General features: G+C 40.7%; 1 protein-coding gene across 1 annotated transcript in view; it reads right to left on the bottom strand.

Annotated features, from left to right (window-relative positions):
* DEPTOR (DEP domain containing MTOR interacting protein) overlaps window positions 1–23,062 on the bottom strand; it is a 161,359-nt gene that overhangs the window by 82,094 nt on the left and 56,203 nt on the right. The window contains exons 2-3 of the mRNA XM_004372975.3: window positions 19,012–19,190; window positions 17,696–17,819 (exon numbers count right to left, since the gene is read on the bottom strand). Coding sequence (XP_004373032.1) covers window positions 17,696–17,819; window positions 19,012–19,190 — 303 coding nt within the window. The remainder of the gene's footprint in view (window positions 1–17,695; window positions 17,820–19,011; window positions 19,191–23,062) is intronic.

The raw sequence follows: 23,062 nt of genomic DNA, 5'->3' as shown, positions 1-23,062 counted from the left end.
CCTGCAAGCACTCATGGGATTGTGATTGTGCATGTGAGCTAATTTCAACCTTTCCTGAATATATATCTGAGTCAGATTTCCCAGATTTTCACTGTTAACCTAGGGGGAAGGCGGCATTACAATGGAAGGAACTGCCACATTTAGGGGCCAGTACAGGAATAGAAACAAGCTGTGATAGTGATCTCCCTGTACATTGAAAAAAATTCAAAAGAGCTGAGCCCTATGTAACGTGGGAACATGTGTGAATGGTGTGCAGAGGCACAGCTACAGAGGGAGTTAAATACATGGGGGTGAGAGGGGGGCTACTGGGCCAAAAAGATGTTTCAGAATTTGGAGAGAGAGCTTTAAAAAAGCAAATCATGTGTTACTATAATGATAAATTATTTTAAAAAGCAAGACGTAAAACTCTATATACATGATAACCATTATTTAGCTTTAAAAATTAATTTACCACTGGTCGTAGCTTATGCTTTTTCTTTTCTTCTTAAGAGAGCTCTCTACTACTCAAATTCTCCACAAAGATAATGTACCATTTTTATAACTGGGGGAAATGTTATTAATAAAGAAGTTAAAGAAAGGTTAATTTTAATGTTTAACCAGATGACTGGTTCCTGGAAAAAATGCTTATATTAATAACTAATATGTAATAAATTAGCTCCCAATGTATAAATTATATATTTAGATGTATGCTTCCAATATGTAGTTTTAAATGACTTAAGTGGTTAGCAAGAAAGAATTTATGAGAGAGAAATGCTTACACAAGTATTGGTATTTTTAAGTACTATACTATTATTTACAGACCAGGTGTTATACAGATAAATTGACACAATTTTCTTAAGAATTAAGTTTACAAATAGTAAATGGAAAGCTGTTCAGTTCATATACACGAGTAAAAAGGTTGCATGCTGGAAAAGGAGAAAAACAACATTTTACACTGTTTGCCAACAAATACACTATACTTTCCTTCACTTGTCTCCATACTATACAGTGAATAGAACATACTCATTCTCAACCTTTACCCCTCACTCCAGCTGTTCCTTCACATCCTCCTTCTCTACTTTCCCCTGGAGAAATCCAAGCTATTCTTCAAAATGAGGCTTCCTTTTACAGTGATACAGGTAGTTCACTGCACAAGAGAACCTGGCTCTGGGGGCAAGAGAGGGCTGAAATTCAGCCCAGGCTCCTGGGGACCAGTCCTGTGCCAAGGTTAGGGGCTGCACCAGCCTGAAGGAGAGTCTGTTCTCCCTCGTACATGGGTGTTATGGGTCGAATTGTGCCTCTCAAAAAGATACACAGAAGTCCTAATCCCCAGTACCTGTGAATGTGACCTTACTTGCAAATACTATTTGCAGATATAATTAGTTAACATGAGGTCATAATATAGTAAAGTCAATTCAATATGACTAATGTCCTTATAAAAAGCAAAGAGACACAGACAGAAACACAGATGCAGAGGGAAGAGAGCCATGTGAAGATAGAGGCAGAGATTAGAGTGATGAATCTACAAACCAACTAATGCCTAGCTCTGCCAGAAACTAAAAGAGGCAAGCTAGAGCATTCAGAGAGAGCATGGCCCTGCCACCTTGGTTTTGGACTTCTAGTTTCCAAAACTGTGAAAGAATAAATTTCTGTTCTTTTAAGCTACCCAGTTTGTGGCACTTTGTTACAGTGTCCCTAGGAAACGAATCAGGATTTTAGTACAGTAAGTGGAGTGCTGCTGTAACAAATACCTAAAAATATGGAAGTTGCTTTGGATTTGGGTAATGGGCAGAGGCTGGAAGAATTCTGAGGTACCTAATAGAAAAAGCGTAGACTGCCTTGAAGAGACAGTTGGTAGAATTATGGACATTAAAGGCGATTCTAGTAAGGGCTCAGAAAGGAGAAGGAAAACAGTAGAGAAAATTTCTATCATCCCAGAGAAAACAAATATCATCATGGACAGAATGCTGGTAGAAATACAAATGTTAAAGGTGCTTCTTAGAATGAAATGGTGAACTTGTTATTGGACACTAGAGGAAAAGTGATCCTTGTTATAAATTGTAAATACATTAGGCTCTACTTCAAAGGGCTAGATTAAGTCCTAATCCCTCTATGAAAAGTATACCAACTAACGAGCAATCCACACAGATCTCTTATTTTGAGGTTATGGTCAGTACCATGGTTTAGTATTCATCCTCTCAATTTTTAATGCACTTTTTTTTTTTTATCCCTCCAGCTAAACTGGAAGCTCCTAAAGATAGGCACCTTGTTTTGAATGTTTTTATTTCTTAGAAAACTGAGCCCAACAAATATTTGCCGACTGACTGAAAACAGAACACCACAGGCAACAAGAATGGAGAGCCTTATCTGTCTTTGATAGATAAAATCCCTTCCTCTTTGCTTGATATTTTATATTAGCAGGAAGAGAAATGAAAGCTTTTTAGTGCTGGTTTATATGCTCTGAAAAGACTGATATTCTGGAACCTGAGTCGGAACTGACACACACCCATTATTTTTTACTGTTGTTGTACTCACCCATCAATTTCAGAGCCTGAACCAGTCTTAGACAGAAGTCTGCAGAATCCAAGGCCAACGCTGTCCTAAAAGGCTACCTTCAACTATGGTCTCATAACCATAAAATTACACAAGAAAGACAGAAGCCAAATTTTCTTACCTCAATTCAAACCTCTGCAAGTCAAACAACTGTCAAGGGAATCTGGGTTCTAAAACACATTGTAAAAGCTCCTTTTAAGGGAATAGTTATTACAGTAAAACCTACAAAAGCTGTAACCTGTGTAAGGTGGAAACCTGTCAGAGAAGGAAAACGCAAATATTTTCCACTACTTGAGAGTGGCAGAGAAGCGGTAGACTGCACCTCATCAAAGGCGGGAAACTGGCGAGACTTGGAAAAACAAGGCAGTCTCGTCAAACTCTGGCTCTCACAGGTTTCAGTGTATTAGGAAAGGTAAGATGAAATGGTGAAGAAAAATTGAAGACAAAACCAAATAGGGAAAATAAAATGAATATATTTAAAAGGGTAAGATAGAGTGACTAAAATAAATAAATAAAAAGTCAGAACTACCTTTCTGCAAGTTACCAGGCCCTGTGACAGTGGGACACTTTGCTCAGCACATCTGTGGAAGTGGTGTGAAAAGGGAAGAGAAACAGTTCTTGCTCTCTCTTTTCCAGCAGGTTCTTATTGTACCTGTACAATCATAAAACGCCTTCTGTTACAACAGGTTGAAAAATCACTACTTGGGTGATTTTATTTATTCATTTAGTCATTTGGTAAGTATTTATTGAGCATCTTCTGTGCCCCAGGAGATACAGAAAGGAAGACATAGCCCTTGACCTCAAGTTGTTTACTATTCAGAAGCTATCTTATAGGTAACAGAGAGCTGTGGAAATATTCTGAGCTCAGGACTGTCAATCAGAATAATAATCATGAGAGCATCATGATCGTTTTCTATGATGATAGTCAGTCACCTCTTTGCTTTCCATTATGGCCATCTTGCTTTCAGTTCACCAAATGTATCAAGCACTTAAGGAGTCCTGGTAGTGTGGTGGTTAAGCGCTTGGCTGCTAACCCAAAGGTCAGTGGTTCCAAACCCACCAGTTGCTCATGGGAGAAAGATGTGGCAGTCTGCTCCCGTAAAGATTACAGCCTTGGAAACCGTGTGGGGTGGTTCTATTCTGTCCTGTAGGGTCACTATGAGTCAGAATCAACTTGAGATAACATTTTTTTTTTTTTTAATCAAGCACTTACTGGATACCCTGCCCTGCACTGGTCACTGGAAAACAAAGGATAAGGCAAGATTCCTACTCTGGAACACCAGAAGGAAGCCGAGTAAACAAAGTTCTTTGAAGCATTTACTTTGATTTTTCCTACTCCCTGGAAACCAGCAAAAGGTCGTCAGTGCTAAAAGGCCAATGGGGGTAGGGGGGAGGGAGGAAAGGACACTCAGCAAGCAAAGGTGTTTAGGCAGATGCTTCTAAACTCTCAGCCATCTCTTAGCATGGAATAGAGGGCAGGGAAGAGGAAGCCTGCAAAAAAGGAATGGGATGGAAAGGACAGACCTCACAGTTCTTTCTGAATCTGTCACAGTGCAGGAAGGAAATATAATGAGTACAAAACAACAACCCACTGCCATACAAACGGAATCTGGGGCTGAGCTGGTTGATGACCTCCTCTTTCTGCTCTTGCCTAGTAGCACAGATGACTCTTAAGAGGTAGTGGCAATGTGAAGCAGTCATGGGTCTGAATCTCTGAACTGCTATTCCCAAGCTGTGACTGGACTCTAGGATCCTGAGTTTCTTCTCCCGTGTAATGAGGACAATAATACTTACCAATGGAGTTGTAATAATTCTAGCTGATCTGTATAAAGTGCCTAGCCTACTGCCTGGCACACAGTGCCACTGAACACATGACACACATGGGTACGTACACACACACACACACACCCCCGAGAGCTGACCCTTGTCGTGGTTGAACTATAGTCCCAAAGGTCAGAGTAATCAATCCCTAGCATCTGGGGGATAGTGGCATTCAGGTGAAAAGTAAAACAGGAAAAGGTCAAAGAAGCTTAATTACCTAAAATTTTCCATATTAGAAAATACTAACACTGACACTAAAGTTAATTTTATTTAGGGTATTAAACCATGGTAGAATACAGGTGACATGTTTTCTAAAATACTGTTTGGCTGGCTGGTGGCTCCACAGGTGTATCCTTGGCGAAAATTTACTAAGCTGTACACTTAGGATGTTTGCACTATAATGTATACTACACTTGACTAAAGTTAAAAATGTTATCTGGATTTTCTTTCTTTTGGTCTGCAAGACTCTTGTTTTAGGAGCTCTGAAATTAATAATGCTGTCAAGTTGGTGCTTTTTTCATTCCCTGGAATAATGCCTTTGCTTTCTCTTGCAGCTCTGTGTGAAGGGACTATAAGGAAGCAGGAATGTTTTCATTTAGCCAACAAAACAACAAAAACAACACAGTCACGACACCTTTTGAAATTATCTTGGCATTTAAGGTTAAAGCCACCAACCAAAGGAGCTTCCACACAAAGCCCTTAACAATGGATGAATACCCTCTTCCTCTAAAAACCTGCAGCCACTACTTCCACTTTTATCATTTCTCTAAAAAGTTACAGCCACTGTGTATTTTGAGTGCCTTCCACACCGGGGGCTCATCTTCCAGCACTCTGTCGGGCAATATTCTGTTGTGATCCATAGGGTTTTCACTGGCCAATTTTCAGAAGCATATTGCCTAGCCTTTCTTCCTAGTCTGTTTTAGTCTAGAAATTCTGCTAAAACCTAGGTTACCACCATGGGCGACCCTGCAGGTATTTGAAATACCAGGGGGATAGCTTCTAGCAGCATAGCAACATGCAAGCCATCACAGTACAACAAACTGACAGATGGGTGGTGGGCTGGGGCACACAGAAGGTTGGAAAAAAGGAGAGTGGGCAAAACAGCATTGTGCAGTACACAGACTGAGCATCTTGCCATGCTGAATGTGATTCTGGTGTATAAAGCCATGTGTTTTTATACAACTGGGGAAGCACAAGGCTACTTCTAACTATATGCATTTTACCTGAAACATTAGAAACATGTCCTGCATTAGATGAGGCTCCACTGAGCGTTATCTCGTTTAGTCCTTACAGCAAACCTGTGAAGCATGCGTTTTCTTCCCAATTTACATAAGAAAAAACAGAGACTCAGAAAAGTTGAGTGTCTTACTGATACAGAGCAAGAGACCATCCCTCTCCAACTCCAGGAATCCTAAATGGTTTTTCCATTCTACACGATGACAAGTAACTACAAGGATAGAGTGGCAAAATCAATGTTACATAAACTTGGTTTGCAGCCCTGCAATGACACAGGATTAAGGAAACTTGGCAGATGTAACCAGTACAAGTCAATTTCCAACCTCAACAAATCCAGTTTGCTATTCAAGCAGCAACTTGTTTACCTTTAATTCAAGTCACTTGTAAATAATAAGCCAGAGCTAGAAATCTGTAGATGACAATCAATGACTGATGACTTCTGACAAGCACAGCTGTCCTATTGCCTGTTCTGCATGTTAACCAAGCTCTAATATTATTGCCTTATATTATACAGGAGGGGAAGGATGGCATTACCAAGGAACAGTAGGGAGAATGTGATTTCTACAACCAGATTCAAGGAGTTGGCATGAGCTAAGAGATGGACACTTTTTTTTTCAGGCCTATTTAAAAATCAATTAAGCTACACATTGTTTGCCATTATTTAGTGGTGTTGGTTACTTGCCACCGCCTTGGATTGAAGCTGCAGAAACTTTAAGAAGTAGAAACTACAGACTGAAAAATAGTTGGGATCATGGGCTCTCGATCAGGAAACCAGGGTTTGAAGATGCTTCCCACGCTTTTTAGCTGTGTGAATTTAGGCAAGTTAGCTCACCTCACTAGCCTCAATTTCCTTATTTGTCAAAGGGAAGATGACAGTATTTGCCTCATCGGTTTGAAATGAGGATTTCATAAGACGCCACAAGTGAAGTGCTTGGCATACAATAAGCATCAGTAAAGGCTAGACACTCTGTGTTTGCTCCCTTCCTCATTATCAACATATTTAGCTTTCCTCTGCTGTCTCTTCAGCATCAAGTCCTAATAGTTTAGAAATCACCTTGCTTTTGTCTTTCTCTTGCTTGCCAGTACACTGAGAAGTCGGCCTGCTTCCCCCATCTTTGTGTTTCCAGTATCTCTGTGTTCCCAGAAGCATTTTACCATCTTCACCTCCCAGCCCCTGGGCAAACCAAATGGGAAAACACCCTGTAGTTCCATGCCCAAGGAAGCAGGCTGAGCTCAGCTACCTGGCCCAAACTGGCCGTGAGGCTGGCTCCTGAGATGGCCTTGCCCTGGCAGGCCATGGCTGCAGCTGCAAAAGATAAAAGAGCCAACAAAGTTAGGGGAAGTAAGTCCAGTTATTTTTAACACGCACGCACACTCTTATTGTTGTTGTTAGGTGCCGTTGAGTGGATTTTCAACTCATAGTGACCCCATGTGACAGAGCAGAGCTGCCTCATAGGGTTTTCTTACATACTTTAAACAATACTTATAATTTATAAGGCAGATAAAGAAATTACTTGGAAATCACCACAGTATAAAATTTATGTTGATATTAAAAATAATTCATATAAAACAATGAGTTTGTTTTACATAATCTTTTTAGTTCCCAGAATCTCTGACAGGAAAATTATAAACATCTGTATAACCTGTTAGATGAGAGATACAACTTTGCATGGCTGGCTATAAAGCTTTAAAAAAAAAAAAAAAGTCAAAGGAGATGATAAGGAGTATCCAACAAGGATATAGTTCTAGGTCAAAAATTTTCCCACGACTCTACATAAAACTACACATGAACAATAACACCACTTAAATTTTTGTTAAATGCTCTGTAGAAAGAGATGATGACCCTTTAAAAATAGCAGTTTTAAAACTTTTAAACAATTAAGCTCTTTTCTCAAAGGAAATTTCAGAGAGAATCCCATTTCTTAATTTCATTTTTATAACATTTACTTACAAAAGATATACAGTGAAGTATATAAGCTAATTTTGATTTACACACAAAAAATATAGAAATAAGAGGAGTAGTGAGGATAATTATTGCCGTTCCAAAGATAAGCCACAAAATCCAATTAATTTGTGAATTTTGTTTTAGTTCTTGAAAGGCAATTCTCCACAGGCCTCACAGTTTCTTCATGTCTTATAAGTGGAAGAACTGATAGAGCCTTTGTTCCAGACTAACTTTTCGTGTATGTTTGCATAGTACACAGCGTTGGAAGATAAAGGTAGTATCTCCCTCTAGAGCAAAAGGGCAGATTTGTTTACTATCCAGTAACATAATGTTTCAGACCGGGACAGAGGTAGGTTTGTTTGCAAACCGTGTACAGCAGGTGTCCCCTGGCCCTCGTCATGTCACACTGTGGGAAATGGGGCTCGGGGAACCAACTTAAGAAAATGATACTCTGGCTACTGCTACTGCTGTGAGGAACAAACTGTCCTGAGAATCTGACCCAAGGGCCTCATGTCTTCTGCCAGCCATCTATGAAGCAGCGCCAGCAAACTTGTTGGCTCACAACTAGAGTAAAATCTTAGACTCTTCACAGTTCTTGACATTAGCTACACAGTATTAAAATCATCCTGAGTCACACAGATAAGCAGTTGCAAAAAGGTAATAATCTTTAAGCCACTTAACACTGCAATCTTAGCGCATCTTCAAATATACCAAGAAGGCAGGAAACGTTTTATTCTAAAGAGTCTATGAAACTACTAATTAATTTGAAAGCACAAGTATTCGCCAAAGTGCAAAAATGTTGTGCATAATGTATTAGAAAGTATTTTTATTACAGTTTACAGAATAGTAAAAATATATTTTGAACATAAAATGTGAATCCATTTGCAGAAGTCAAAATTTTAGTTTTGAAAGGCACTTCTATACTAGAAATAGAAGAAGACGGAGTCAAATGCTTGGCGACTTTTTTTTTTTCCTCACTCCGGCTCCATGTCTCTGGGTCTTTGTCAGTCATTAAACCTCTCTGTAGCGCACGTCCCCATCTCCAAAATGGTATTAATTATGCCTGCTGAGTATAACTCACGGAGTTGTACTAAGGATCAAACAAACTGATGTATAAAATGCTTTGTAAACCCTAAAGAGCAAGACAAGGTAAATCTCTGGCAACTGTTGCTTGCCATTAAAAGCAAGCTTTCTGCAGCCCTTTCGGGGAACAAGCACAGCAGCTCAGAACAATCACAGCATGTGGATTCCTTTGTTCATTCAACAAATATTTATTGTACCAGGCACTGGGAGGGAACAGGAGAAAGTTCCCAGTGGCACATGGCAGAGAAACCTGATAAGACAAAACACACAGAGGGCTTTGCCCTGTTGGATACAGTTTCTCCCTTCATTTCTCTTCTGGCTTGTGGAAGACAGAATATAAAAAAAGCAGTGAAACTCAGCAGGGATCTAACCACTTAAGGGCCCTCTAAAACAATTCTTTAATCCAGTCTAAAAGCCCCAAGTAGGGTAGACTATTCCTGGCTGGAAAGAGAAACCTCTGGCTGTTAACGAAAGCCAGAAACTTTTAGACTAAAAACTAAAGTCTATAGGAACTAGATCTCAAAACCAAAAAATCAAACCCATGGCCATTGAGACAATTTTGACTCATGGTGATCCCATGTGTTGCAGAGCAGAATTGATCCATAGGGTTTTCTTGGCTGTAATCTTTACAGAAGCAGATCTCTAGGCCTTTCTTCCACGGCACTGCTAGCTAGGTTTGAACCACCAATCTTGAGGTTAGTAGACAAGCGTAAACCATCTGTACCACCCAGGGACCTCAGAACCAGACCTAGGAGGGACTTAACTCCATGTTAAGACTGAAGCTAAATGAGAATTGAGAAGTCTCCTCTCTTAAGTCTGGAGATGAAATGAGGATTTAAATTCTTAGGAGTATTAAGGGAAGTGCCAAACTGCACCTCAAACTTGTGTTCTCTTTTATAACTAATTCTGTACGTTAACATATACAGCATTTGATAATCCTGAGTTCAACTTTATTCATAAGAACATCTATTTTTTTATGGAAGATAGATAATCAAGCTTTGCAGTTTGGAACATGCATCCAAAACACCTTCCACCATCTGAACGCCTGTGTTGTGTCTGAGGTATCTGTGACTGTGCAAAAACAAGTGGAGAATGGTAAGCCCCTCTATGCCCTTTTCTTTGCATCTTCAGTCCATTGACTGGCCATAGTAAGTACTCAATGGTGCTTGCTGGTGGAAGCCCATTGCCCTGAGCTTGCTTAGAATTCCTCAGAATGACAAAGTCTGGGCATCAATCCCACAAGCATGTACCCTCTTGCTAGCACTGCCTCAAAGCTGGCAGCAGAAGATGAGCAAGAGCACACACTAAAATGTGCTACTCTAATCTAGGCTGCACTCTGTGTACTTTATATACATTAGCTGCTTTAATCCCCACAAGGAGTCTAGGAGGCTGGTATAATCAGTATCTTCATATCGTTGACGGGCAAACAGAGGCACAAAGAGGTGAAGCGATTTGCTTCAGGGCACAGGATCAGGATTCAAACCTAGGCAGCTTGGTTCCCAGGCTCTTAACCACTACACTAGGCTGCATCTAAAAATAATATGATAAAACAAGAATAGGAGGTACTGTTTATTTGTATTATTATTTATTACTCTAACTGAGGCACTAACATTTCTTGAGCTCTCACTCTGTGCCAAGCACTGTACTTAGCATTGTACAGGTGCGTTATCTCATTAAGTCCCCCAACAGCCTTTCCAAATGGGTCCCAGCATTATGTCCATTTATGATTGCAGATCAGAGTAGGGCATCGGCCTCTTCCAGGTTATAGAGCAAGCAAGTTGTAAGGTTGGGATTGGAATGCAGGGCTGTGTGACTTCAAATCCCACACCCACACTCACTCACTATGCAGAAGGACTAGCGACCCCAGCTCCCCTATAGCTTTCCTTATGTTGGGGAGATGGAAGGGCCAGCTTGTGGCCTCTTAACTAGCATTTGTTTGAGTATCTCCAAGTTAAGGTAATTGGAGTGACATAGATACTAAGAGACTGCAGAGTCATTTAAATTTTAGTTTGGAGACACAGCTTTGCCCTACAAAACAGCAGACTGAGAAACAGCTACATGGGTTAGAAGGTCAGGGTACCCAAAAAATCAGCATGGTTCAGCAAAACCTCAGCCAGAAACCACAGAGTTTCATAAAGTCCTATTAATAATACAGAGCAAACAAGCAACTAAAGAGACAAAAAGGAAACACTGACAATATGGCCAACCCCTCAGAGCTGGTGGGAAGTTGTAGGGAGACTGGCAGCTTCAACATCTGCCACCTGGGTTCAGGTCTCACCTCTGTCCCTCTTAAGCTGTGTCACCATCATGCATAAATCACTTAACTGCTTTGGGTCCCAGATGCTCCTTCTAAAAGTGAGGGTGATAACTTACACCCCATGTATTTTATAAGGAGGTTTAGATGAGATCATCTAGTAGAACGTCTTTGACAAGTTTAATTTAGAAATAAAAGGCATTGTTGTTTTCCTCACATCTACAGGATATTGTATAGATTTACCATGAGGGAGAGAAACTTTACTCTCTTTTTCCAATGTCTACTTCAAAATCTTGTGATATTTTCAGTAAATTCCATACCCTGATATCTTATAAACTCCATGTTACATTTTAAAGTAGACTACATTTTTAAGTAAACATTGATTTCACTCATTTTGTCTCCAGTAAAGGAACTGAAAAGGATTTACAAATAAGCTAGTGGCAACAAGCTTGGGTTTCGGCCTCCTGGGTTCAAATCCCCACTCAGTTATTTAGGACTGAGGTGACCTTGGACAAGAGATTTAACCTCTCTGCCACATTTTCCTCATCTGTAAAACGGGGACTACAATAGCACTTAAATAAGGGTTGTTATGATGATGGAATAAAATATATTAGTCAAGATCACTGATACATAGTCAGCAATCAACTAATATTATCTATCATTATTATCTTAAAAAGAAAACAATAAAAGAGAGCACATATTTTGCAAGACCTTCATTCCCAAATGTTAGAAATATCCAAAACAAGGGTACTGGGTAAAGGAATGTAGGAGGGGAGGAAATATCTTCAGTGTTAAAATTAATAAAATACCGGAAAAGATGAGTTATGAACAAAACCAACTATTCACTTCTCAATGTTATAAAAAAGTACCCAAAACTTATAAAATAATAGAATATGCTGAGATTAATGGAAAAGATGGTGGCTTAGCTATCTAGTGCTGCTATAACAGAAATACCACAAACGGGTGGCTTTAACAAACAGAAATTTATTTTTTCAGTTTAGGAGGATAGAAGTCCAAATTCAGAGCACTGGCTCTAGGGGAAGGCTTTCTCTCTCTGTTGGCTCTGGAGGAAGGTCTTTGTCTCTTCAGCTTCTGCTCCTGGTTCCTTGGAGATCCCCACATGTCTTGGCATCTATCTTATCCCACCTTCCCTCTGCTTCCTTATTTAATCTCTTTTATAACTGAAAAGAGATTGACTCAAGACACATCCTCACTAACCCTGTCTCATTACAATAGCAAAGACAACCCATTCCCAAACATGATTATAACCACAGGCATTAAGGTTAGGATTTAAAATACATATTTTTGGGGGACACAATTCAATTCAAAACATGCCACACTTTGGCCCTCAAAAATTCATGTCCCGGCCACAAGCAAAACACATTCACCCCATCACAACATCCCAAAAGTCTTAAATCAACTCCAAGCCCCAAATCTCATCTTTTGACTCATCTAAATCAAATATGGGTGAGATGTTGGGCATATTCCATCCTGGGGTAAAATTCTTCTTCATCTGAGAACCTGCAAAATCTAGAATACAGGTTATCTGCTTCTAAAACACAATGGTGGAACAGGCATTTATTTCCAGCACATATGAGAACTATACATTTCCAGTACACATGGGAAAAATTGGAGGGAAAGAAGGAATAAGGGGCAACAAGCAAGTCCAAAACCCAGGAGAACAATTTATATTAGGTCTTAAGGCTTGAAAATAATCCTTTGTTCTCTGAGACCATCTAGTCAATGGCCCTGCCCGCCTTCCAGACTTTGGGTGTGGGCCACACTCTCTGGATTCTGGGAGGAGGCCCCTTGGGCCTGGACTTCAGCTGTGCCTTCCAGGCCCACTGGGACTGCAACTCTGCTCCCTTTCTCCTAGTCCATCTGAGTGGCAACCCCTTCCCCTCAGCCCCTGCAGGCCCCATTCTTCTGCCCCTTGGGCATGACAGCCCCACCCCCTCAGCTTTGAGTGGTGGCCCCATCCCCCGACACACCTTAATGGCAGCCCCACACTCTGGAACCAAGTTGTTGAAGATCCAACTCTTTGAAACCCAGGTGGCTGTGGCCCAACCCTTTGAAACTGACAAGGCCCTGCTTCTTATGCTCCTTCCACCAGTTCTGCTGATCTCTGAGCTGCTCCAGGGATGGTCTTTTTCTTTTCTTGGAGGGCAATATCTGTAGCTCCTTTGGCCTGTTTCCTGCCTGTAGAATTCCAAGAGGCAGATAATTTTCTTTCCTTTTGTCCTGTCTCTGACCACTTCAGTCTAAACTGATGGATTTTCTGCTATAGCAGTTGGTTAGATCCATCAGTCACAGGCTTAATCTCTTTAACAAAAGATTGGGTAGCCATGTCCTTGGTGAACATTCTAGACACATGTCCTTAGTTTGCACAACAGAATTTTCCAAATCTTTAGGTTCATTTTCAGTTTGCACAGTTCATTTTTAAGTCTCTTTTCTCTCGCATTTTACTAAAAGCGGCAAGGAGAAATCACGAGGCCCCTTTAAGATCCTGCTTAGAAATCTCATCAGCCAGATATCCAAGTTCATCACTTATAAATTCTACATTCCACAAACATTTGAACATAATTCAGACAAGTTCTTTGCCACTGCATAAAAAACATGACCCTCCCTTCACTGTTAAATTATATGTTCATCATTTTCTTTTAAAGCGTCACCAGAAACACACTTAACATCAACATTTCTAGCAACATTTTGTTGCTGGCACCATATATATTCTCTAAGACAATAGAGAATTTCTCTATAACTCTCCTCACTTCCTTCTGAACCCTCACCTAGATTGCCTTTGACATCCGTAATTCTATCAACAGTCTCTTCAAGGCAATCTAGGCTTTTACTATTAGGCACCTTAAAACCCTTCCAGCCTCTACCCGTTACCCAATTCCAAAACCACTTCCACATTTTAGGTATCTGTTAGAGCAGCACCCCACTCTTTTGGTACTAAATTCTGTCTTAGTTTTCTAGTGCTGCTATAACAGAAATACCACAAGTGGATGGCTTTAACAAACAGAAATTTTTTTTTCTCAGTTTAGGAGGATAGAAGTCTGAATTCAGAGTGCTGGCTCTGGGGAAGGTTCTCTCTCTCTGTCGACTCTGGAGGAAGGTTCTTGTCTCTTCTGAGCTTTTGCTCCTGACCAATCTTCATGTGCTTGGCATCTCTCTTCCCCTATCTCTTCCTGCTAGCTTGCATTTAATCTTTTGTATCTCAAAAGAGACTGACTCAAGGCACAGCCTACACTAATCCTGCCTCATTGACATAACAAAGACAACCCATTCCCAAATGGGATTATAACCACAGGCAGAGAGGTTACGATTTACAACACATATTTTGGGACGACATAATTCAGTCCATAACACTAGCTCACCCTGATTCCTTCTGGCTTTACAGTAAATGTGACCCTTCTGGGAATCCTTCTCTACTCCTTAATACAGAGTTAGGTGACACTCTTCTGTGTTTACCTCATCAACTAATTGCATTAAAGTTTCTTCTTTGACTATTTCCTGCGTTAGACTCTAAGCAACTTACGGGTAAAAAAGCCAAAAAACAAAAAAAAACCAAACCATTGCCATTGAACCAACTCTAACTCCTGGCAACCCCTGTGTTTTGGATTAGAACTGTGCTCCATAGTTTGCAATGGCTGATCTTTTTTTGGAAATAGATCACCAGGCCTTTCTTCTGAAGCAGCTCTGTGTGGATTTGAACTTCCAACCTTTTGGTGAGCAGCCAAGCACAGGTAACCATTTGCACCACCCAGGGACAAATTAAGAGTAGGGGCTGCCTTATTCTCCTATGGCTTAACGTAGCTCCTATGGCATAATGCATGCCTGGCCGATCGTACATGGTAAATATTTGCTTTAAAGAATGAATAAACTTTTTGATCCCTAAACAAGTTGATCACTATTGCTGTACTTTTTCTGTATGCAGTTGACTTTCCAATCATTAATGTTCAGTGTCTCAATTTCCAAGCAAATTTATTTATTCAAACTGCTTGTGAAATTAGCACTGGGAAAAAGTAATTTAATAAGTACTTAACCTTGGATGACCTAGCTGCCGCCTCACAAACCTTGGCCCCAGCTTTAGGTTGCTGGAACATTCGTGGAACAAACTTTGGGGACTTTTGAATTGACAGTTCAATTTAACTATTTGATCATTTATGTCTAGTGTATCATACTTTTTATGTGTCTTCCAGGCCTTAGTGCAGGGTGTATCTTGAGTCAATCTCTTTTGAGATATAAAAGAGATTAAACAAGCAAGCGGGGGATAGCTAGGGGAAGAGAGATGCCAAGTCACATGAAGACTGCCCAGGAGCAGAAGCTCAAAGAGATAAGGACCATCCTACAGAGCTGGCAGAGAAAGAAAGCCTTTTCCTAGAGCCAGCACCCTGAATTCGGACTTCTATCCTCCTAAACTGTGAGAAAATAAATTTCTGTTTGTTAAAGCCACCCACTTGTGGTATTTGTTAGAGCAGCATTAGATAACTAAGACAGCTAGAGAAAGGCATAAGAGTGGTGTGAAGAGCCTTCTAGGCAGAAGGAACAGCATATGCAAAAAGCACATCAGATTGTCACTTTCCTATTCTCCATTCTCCGCTGGCTTCCCATTACACTAAAACGAAAGCCTCAATTCTTACCATGTACTTAAAGACCCGATATAATCTGGCCCCAACTCAACTCCTACTACTCTCCCCCTCACTTCTTGCCCTCCAGATACTCTGGCCTCCTCGTTGCCCTTAAATTTGCCAAGCACATTCCCACCTCAAAGCCTTTACTCTTGGTGTTCTCTCTTCTTGGGATGCTCTTCCCCAGACACTCACAAGGCTTACTCTATTCAGGTCTCTGCTCAAATGTCACTTCTGGGATATCTTCCCTGGCCCCGCTATCTAAAATAAAATAGCTCACCAGCCTCAGCAACTCTATTTTTTCTAGCACTGGTAACTTCCTATATTATACCACCTTACATCTTCATGTGTTTATCTCTTTAGTGCCTACCTCCTCAAGAATGCAAGCTCCAGGAAGGCAGAGACTTTATCTGTCTTTGGTTCCCAGTGAGTTCCCAGGGACTATAACTGTGCCTGGCATGTGGCAAGGGCTCAATAAATATTTGTTGAATTAATGAATGAATTAATGAATGGGATGATGGCAGAGAAGGGGCTTGGATGGTTCAGTGACACACAGTTCAGTGTAACTGGCATGCATGATGTGAAGGGAGAAGCAACAGAAAAAGAGGCTAGAGTTAGTCTGTTTCCTAGAAGGTATGAACAACTTTCTTTAAATTTTCTTATTTTTATCTTGCCATCATACCCATCCCATTGGCAATAACAGCTCTTTAACCAACATTTTCAACTATTACTAATCCCTGTTCCCATAGTGTGGTTACTTAGATCCCAAGAGATAAGACGTAGCTTGAGAAGAGTGTTACACAATCCCCTGGCTTCCTTCAGAGAGAATGATCTAAGTTGTGAGCAACATAGAATCTTTCAAGCTTGATGGGACCATAACGGTAATTTAAACACCTAACACCTGCTATAACTTTACAAAAGGAATTAAGAAAGTAAACAGCAACAAAACACACACATACACTCAAATGTACAAATGGCTGTGCTTATGGAGTTCTTCCATCCAAATTCATGTGAATTAGGGAAACGAGGGATTTTCTATACTTCAGTATAGAAAGCAAGTAGTAGGAGAACTAGCACATATGAGGACACTAACTGGTAAGACAATACCAGCTCCAGAAAGGCATAAGAACAGAAGCAGAACAGACAGAGCACAGAACACAGGAGGGCCAGAATTGAGGGTGGTCATCAATATCGTGTTCATATCCGGAATGGCTGTCATTTGTGGGGTCTTACTCCATTCCAGAGATACAGAGCTAAATACTTAAATACTTGACCCAGTTTATTCTTTTAATTCCCACAGCAGCACTAGGAGGTAGATGCTCTTATTATTCCCATTTCACAGATGAGAACACAGAGGCTTACAAACGTAAAGTGTCAGGGTTAGAATTCAAACCCCATGTGGCTCCAAAGCCTGGGCTCTTAGTCTTCTGACCACCCGCTCCCACCTACCCACCCACCCCCATCACAGAATAGGCTCTTTTATGTGAATTACAAGTATTTTTTCAACTTCCTGAAGTTTGAAAAGCAGTTAGGGTTAAGGAAGGGGTGTCATAGCTCCTGCACGCCCTTCTCTAATTGTTGCCCTAGAAAAAAAACCAAGGAAGGTAAGACAGGAAAGGGACCACAGAAGCAGCAGATCAGTTCAGAGACCGACCATATGGTGGTTCAAGATCCACCAACCAAATACTCCTGGTATTCATCTCTTCAAAAGAGCTGAAAGATTATTCCTCTTAGACGTCCTGCTATCTGAAGTTCTCTCATTACTCATCTCTTGACCTGATCCTGAACTTCCCCTGTAGTTGACACTGCTCCTCTAGCCATTTACAAGATCAAATCTCCAAGTTACACAACAATACTATTTAAAGAGGGAAAGGGCATCCACATCACTTGATGGCAAACATTAAGCTCCATCCTTTTGTTTTTACCTTCTGAAGTTTTGTTAAATTGGCTTAAATATAGAAAATACTATTTAAATAGATTCTTTATTAAGAATCTTATGAAATCAACTTTAATTTCTGGCAAAGACAAAAGCAAATGAGTGATAGAGTTTTCTCATATTAAAAAGGAACAGTTATGTAATCAGCCCACATGAAACAAGCCAGGCTGAAATCAACATAATCAAAGACTGAAATATCCTTGCTTCTCTCTACAAGTCAAGATTACAGTGGGGGATTTCACAGGGGGACATACTTCTCATATAGCCTCTGTCCTCTCATGAAGGCCTTCACTTCATTGTCCAATGGGAAGGTGCCATCATCTTTTCGGAAGCGGTAGAAGAGTTTGACATCCTTGAACTCCTTATGCTCATCACATACTGAAACACAACATACACAGAGCAGTAAATGAGGAAAAAAAATCACTCTAATTACTCAAGTGAAATAAGGATGCTAACTAAGAACTGCTTCACTACATAACTTTGCAATCACGTAAATACCTACTATATGAGTTAATATATGTAAAAATTTAATACAGCACCTAGTAGAGAGTAAATGCTCAGTATTAACTAGTTAACTATCATCATCACTATTACTATACATGAAGAGGGTCACAAAATTCATCATTCATTCTGCAATTCTTCCTGAGCATAATATTGGGGCAGGCATCAGCCTCAAAACGTTTACAACCTAGTGATATAAAGAGAAATGTCAACGTGCAATTACAATATGGGGTGATAAGGTTATGAAAGAGGGAGGGAGAGACTGCAGTGGGAACACAAAGTGAAGTTCCTAACCCAGCTTTAGGGAGTGAAAGTTTCCATGAAGAGTTTGCATGTAAGTAAAGACCTGAAGGATGAGGACAAATTGGGCAAAAAGGGGGAGAAAGGGCATTCTGGCTCAAGGGAATAATACATATGCAAAGGCCTAGGCCAGGGTTTGAGATTTCAAGGAGACATGTTCATGAATGTTTGCTAAACCACTGCAAGTAACAGCAAAAACTTTGAAACCACCTAAATGTCCATCAGTTTGGATAATGGATAAATGTATCCATTAGAATGTATAAATGTATGACAGCATACCAAAAAAAAAAAAAAAAAAACAAACCCACTGCTGTCAAGTCGATTCTGAGTCATAGTGACCCTATAGGACAGAGCAGATTCGAACTGCTGACCTTTGGTTAGCAGCCATAGCTCTTAACCACTATGTCACGCATACATGGAATAGTACATAGTGTGAAAAAGAACCAACTAGAGATAATATCAGCTCTCACAAAGAGCATGTTGATCAAATAGCAAAAGAACAGAAATGCATCTCAATAAAGAAAGCAAAGCAATATGATATATTGCTTAGACATGCATACACAGAAAGTAAACGTATGAAGAGCTACATAAAAATAAACACAACTCTTGGATGACAAATGAGAATGTGGTTGGGTTGAGGGTTGAGGTACAAGACAGACAAAATAAAGTAAAATGTTCTATTTCTTAAGTGGGTAGGTTCATGTCGGAAACAGAATATTCAGTCTTTCATTTCCTCTCAAGTCACCTTGACTGGTGCGACCTCACTCACCGTGATGAATAATGCCCCGGTCTGCTAATTTCTGCATGAGTTTAATTGCCGTCTCTCTGTCGGAAGCCTCTTTGTGTTCAATCAGCCAGTCAATCAGTTCTTTTGCGACAAAGCAGTTTGGGTAGGTTTTGAGATGATGCCGTCTATCTTTAATCACCTTTTCTTCATGTAGCCTGAGCCTGGAAAGAACATTTAGCAACAGCTTTAGCGATTCAGATGACAATACAGACTATTAAACCAATCACACAGAGTAGGAATAAAAAGGAAACTCAAAATGCATCAGGGTGCCATTAAAATATCTTCTTAGCAGTTGGTAAATTTCCATACTATCAAAGCCCAAAGACCCCAGAAAGTCATTCCACCCTCAGGTCTAGAGGTGATACCTGCAAATGTGGGGGAATAACCACAGCCAACTCAGAGCTCTCATGCTACCCAAGAGGATGAGAAAAGCTCTCCCACCGCCTTATTCAGCCTCACTTCCTTTCCCTTCTACCTCCACCAGTGCAGTTATTGCTTCAAACACCCAACAAACAAAAACTCTAGCTACTTGCCGAAACAATGCTCAGTGAGGAGGCCAGAAGAGCAAGGTTTTATCCAATCAGAGTGACCATAATTAGCTAAACCAAGCAGAATGTCTCCCTCTAAGATTTACGCTAGAGCTGAAGTTTTCAAACTCTATTTGTGCTATGGAACAATTTCTTCAAAAAAAAACTTACCCAGAAGTCAGTGTGTAAAGCAGAAATTTGGATAGGGCTGTCAAGTCCAGAGTATTTCCTGGTTTCCCCACTTGGTTCTCCCAGATACCCACTCCATATCCCCCAGATTACCTACATGAAATTCTTGGAACAAAGGTTAAGAAAACTACGACTAGAAGATATCGCCACTACTTATCTCCCAGTTTGTTGTACTGTGGTAGGTAGCTTGTTGCTACGATGCTGGAAGCTATGCCCCCAGTACTGCAAATACCAGCAGGGTCAGCTGTGGTGGACAGGTTTCACGGGAGCTTCCAGACTAAGACAGACTAGGAAGAAAGGTTTGGCGATCTACTGCCAAAAATTAGCCAAGGAAAACCTTATGGATCACAACAGAATACTGTCCAATATAGGGCTGCAAAATGTGCCCTCTAGGTTGGAACGCACTCATAAATGCACAGTGACTCCAACAATAGACTCAAGCATACTGACCATCATGAGGATGGCCAGAACTGGGCAATAGTTTCATTCTATTATACATGAGTTTTTCACGAATGGGAGCCAACTGGACAGCAACTAACGACAACAGAGACGACACTGAGGAAATTAGCCAATCTAAAGTGAGAAGGAAATTGGGTGGGCCAGCACAGAGAAGCTGGGGGCAAGAGAAAGAGCCCCTGAAGGCATGAGTAAAAGATGGCAGCAGACACCAGCCTCTGGAGCTGCCCAGGATCCTTGAAGTTTTCCAGTTCCTTGTCCAACCCACGGGCATCTGTCTTAGTCATCTAGTGTTGCTGTAACAGAAGTACCATAAGTAGATGGCTATGACAAAGAGAAATTTATTCTTTCACAGTCTAGTAGGCTACAAGTCCAAATTCAAGGCATCAGCTCCAGAGGAAGGCTTTCTCTCTTTGTTGGCTCTAGAGGAAGGTCCTTGTCATCAATCTTCCCTTGGTCTAGGACCTTCTCTGAACAGGAACCTCGGGTCCAAAGGACGCGCACTGCTCCCGGCGCTGCTTTCTTGGTGGTAACTGCTCACTTCCCTTTCCTTTTATCTCTTTTAAAAGATGGTGCTAGACCATACCCCAAGGAAACTCCCTTTACATTGGATCAGGGATGTGACCTGAGCAAGGGTGATACATCTCACCCTAATCCTCTTTAACATAATCTAATCTTGCCTCATTAACCACAGACACAGATTAGGATTTATAACACTTAAGAAAATATATCAATCACAAAATGAAGGACAGCAGCACAATACTGGGAATCATGGCCTAACCAAGTTGACACATATTTTCGGGGGACACAGTTCAATCCTTGACAGGCATCCTTACAATAACCCTACCAATCCCCTCAAAAGGCTGAGTAGACTTCCCTTCCCTGGAACCAAAAGAATCTCACTACTCAAGGCTCTCAGACCTTCTACTCTGTCTCCAGACCTCCTCCCAAGCCTCCTCACCTCTTTCTCCACCTCCCAACCACAAGCATGCCTGCCTTGCACCCTGGATACACCGGACTCTTCTCCATTCCTGGAACATACCCACCACCTTCTGTGCCTCTGCTCAAGACACAGACTCCTGTGCTTAGAAGGCTTCCTCCTTTTGCCTTCAATGATCAGAAAAATTCTATTTGTCCTTCAAGGGCCACTTTAAATGATGTCCCCATTTAAAATTTTCCTAGCCTCCAAAGTCAAAAAATACCCTTCTCTCTTCTGTTTTCCCACAATATATTAGTGCCATTTGAAAAGCATTCATTCCACTGTATTATACCTAGATGAGGGCAGGGATACTAAGGAAGAGCTGCTTATTTGTTGTGGTGATTCTAGTGCCTAGCGCATAATAGGGGCAAGATCCTCATCGACATGAAAACCAATTAGTGCATACTATGCACTCAGCATTGTGGGAGGCGAGGGGCAAAATACAGAAAATACCCGTTCCAAATCAATCCACACTGACCACTGGCAAGACAGCCATCTCTATTTTAGCTGCATTTTCTATCCCACTGGCTAAAGAATTTAAATGCAAAAGCCACCTTTCCATCAGTCATCTCAGATAGCTGGTTCACAGGCTTTAGATTCAAGGTGATTCTGTAATGTTCTATTCCTGTCCAGCTAACCAGCTGCTGAAATTGCATCAGACGATTTCCTCTTCTAGCCCTAGGAGAACAAACACCACTTAGTTGCAGGGTGTTAATAATACCTACAAAATCACCGTCCAACTGATAAGAAATGTAGAAACTGTTTTTCAGAAAGGGGGAAAAAATAGCCTGCAGAGAACTGCAGCAGGCTGTGGGACTCAGGGAACAAAGGAGAAACAGAATTACATATTCTCATTTAAAAACAGCGTCATAAATCTCAGCCAAAGTACACACTTTAATTAAAAAACACAGCAAGCCAAACTGTAGGACTGACAGAGTCAGCCTTGTGATTTTGGCAATGGTGCTGACACAGATGTGCTTTAAACCAGAGCTACTGTCCTGTCCAGATGTGCTGCAACAGCCAATATATGTTCCTGGGGATCAGGGAGTCCACAGAAAGCCACTCTAATCACCTACCCTTGAAGGGATGAGAATAAAGGAAAAACGAAATCTAACACACTGCATTTCCTTTTAATGCTTGCATTTATTTTATATTTAAGCTTTTAATGATCAAAACAATATATGCTGACAGTAGGAAAAAAATTTAAGTAGGTATAAAATGAAAAAAGTCTCCTTCCTAGGTTCAGATGAACTGACAATTATTGAAGCTGGGTAACTGGCAATGAATTGACAATTGCTGAAGCTAGGAGACAGGTGAATGGAAGTTTGATACACTATTCTGTGTACTTTGGTGTATGTCTGAAATTCTCCTCAACCTCCACTTTGCAAAAACAAAAACCAAAACCAAAAAAAAAAAAAAAAAAACCAAACCCATTGCCATCAAGTTGATCTCAACTCATAGCAACCCTGTAAGACAGAGCAGAACTGCCCCATACGGTATCCAAGGAGTGGCTGGTGGATTTGAACTGCCAAACTTTTGGTTAGCAGCTGGAGCTCTTAACCACTGCTCCACCAGGAACCCACTATTAACAGTTGATTATGCACATTTGCAGAAATGTTCCATGTGCATACACTTACGGTTATTTTTTTTAACATGAAATAGGATCGAAAACGCACACTTTATTTAGTTTTGCTTCAAGAAGATGCTTGAATTCTCCTAACCTGCAAAGAACAAAAGAATAAATACAGACAGTAGAGAAAGTATAGAACTGGTTGATATAAAAAGAATGTATGTGATTTTGGTGAGCCAGAAAGAACAGCTCTCAGATCACTCACTCACTCACTCCACCCACACACACACACCCACACACCCACACACACCC

The sequence above is a fragment of the Trichechus manatus genome, unplaced genomic scaffold (assembly GCF_000243295.1).
Source record: "Trichechus manatus latirostris isolate Lorelei unplaced genomic scaffold, TriManLat1.0 scaffold00022, whole genome shotgun sequence".
Taxonomy (NCBI): Eukaryota; Metazoa; Chordata; class Mammalia; order Sirenia; family Trichechidae; genus Trichechus; species Trichechus manatus.
This window is presented reverse-complemented; position numbering and strand designations above follow the sequence as displayed.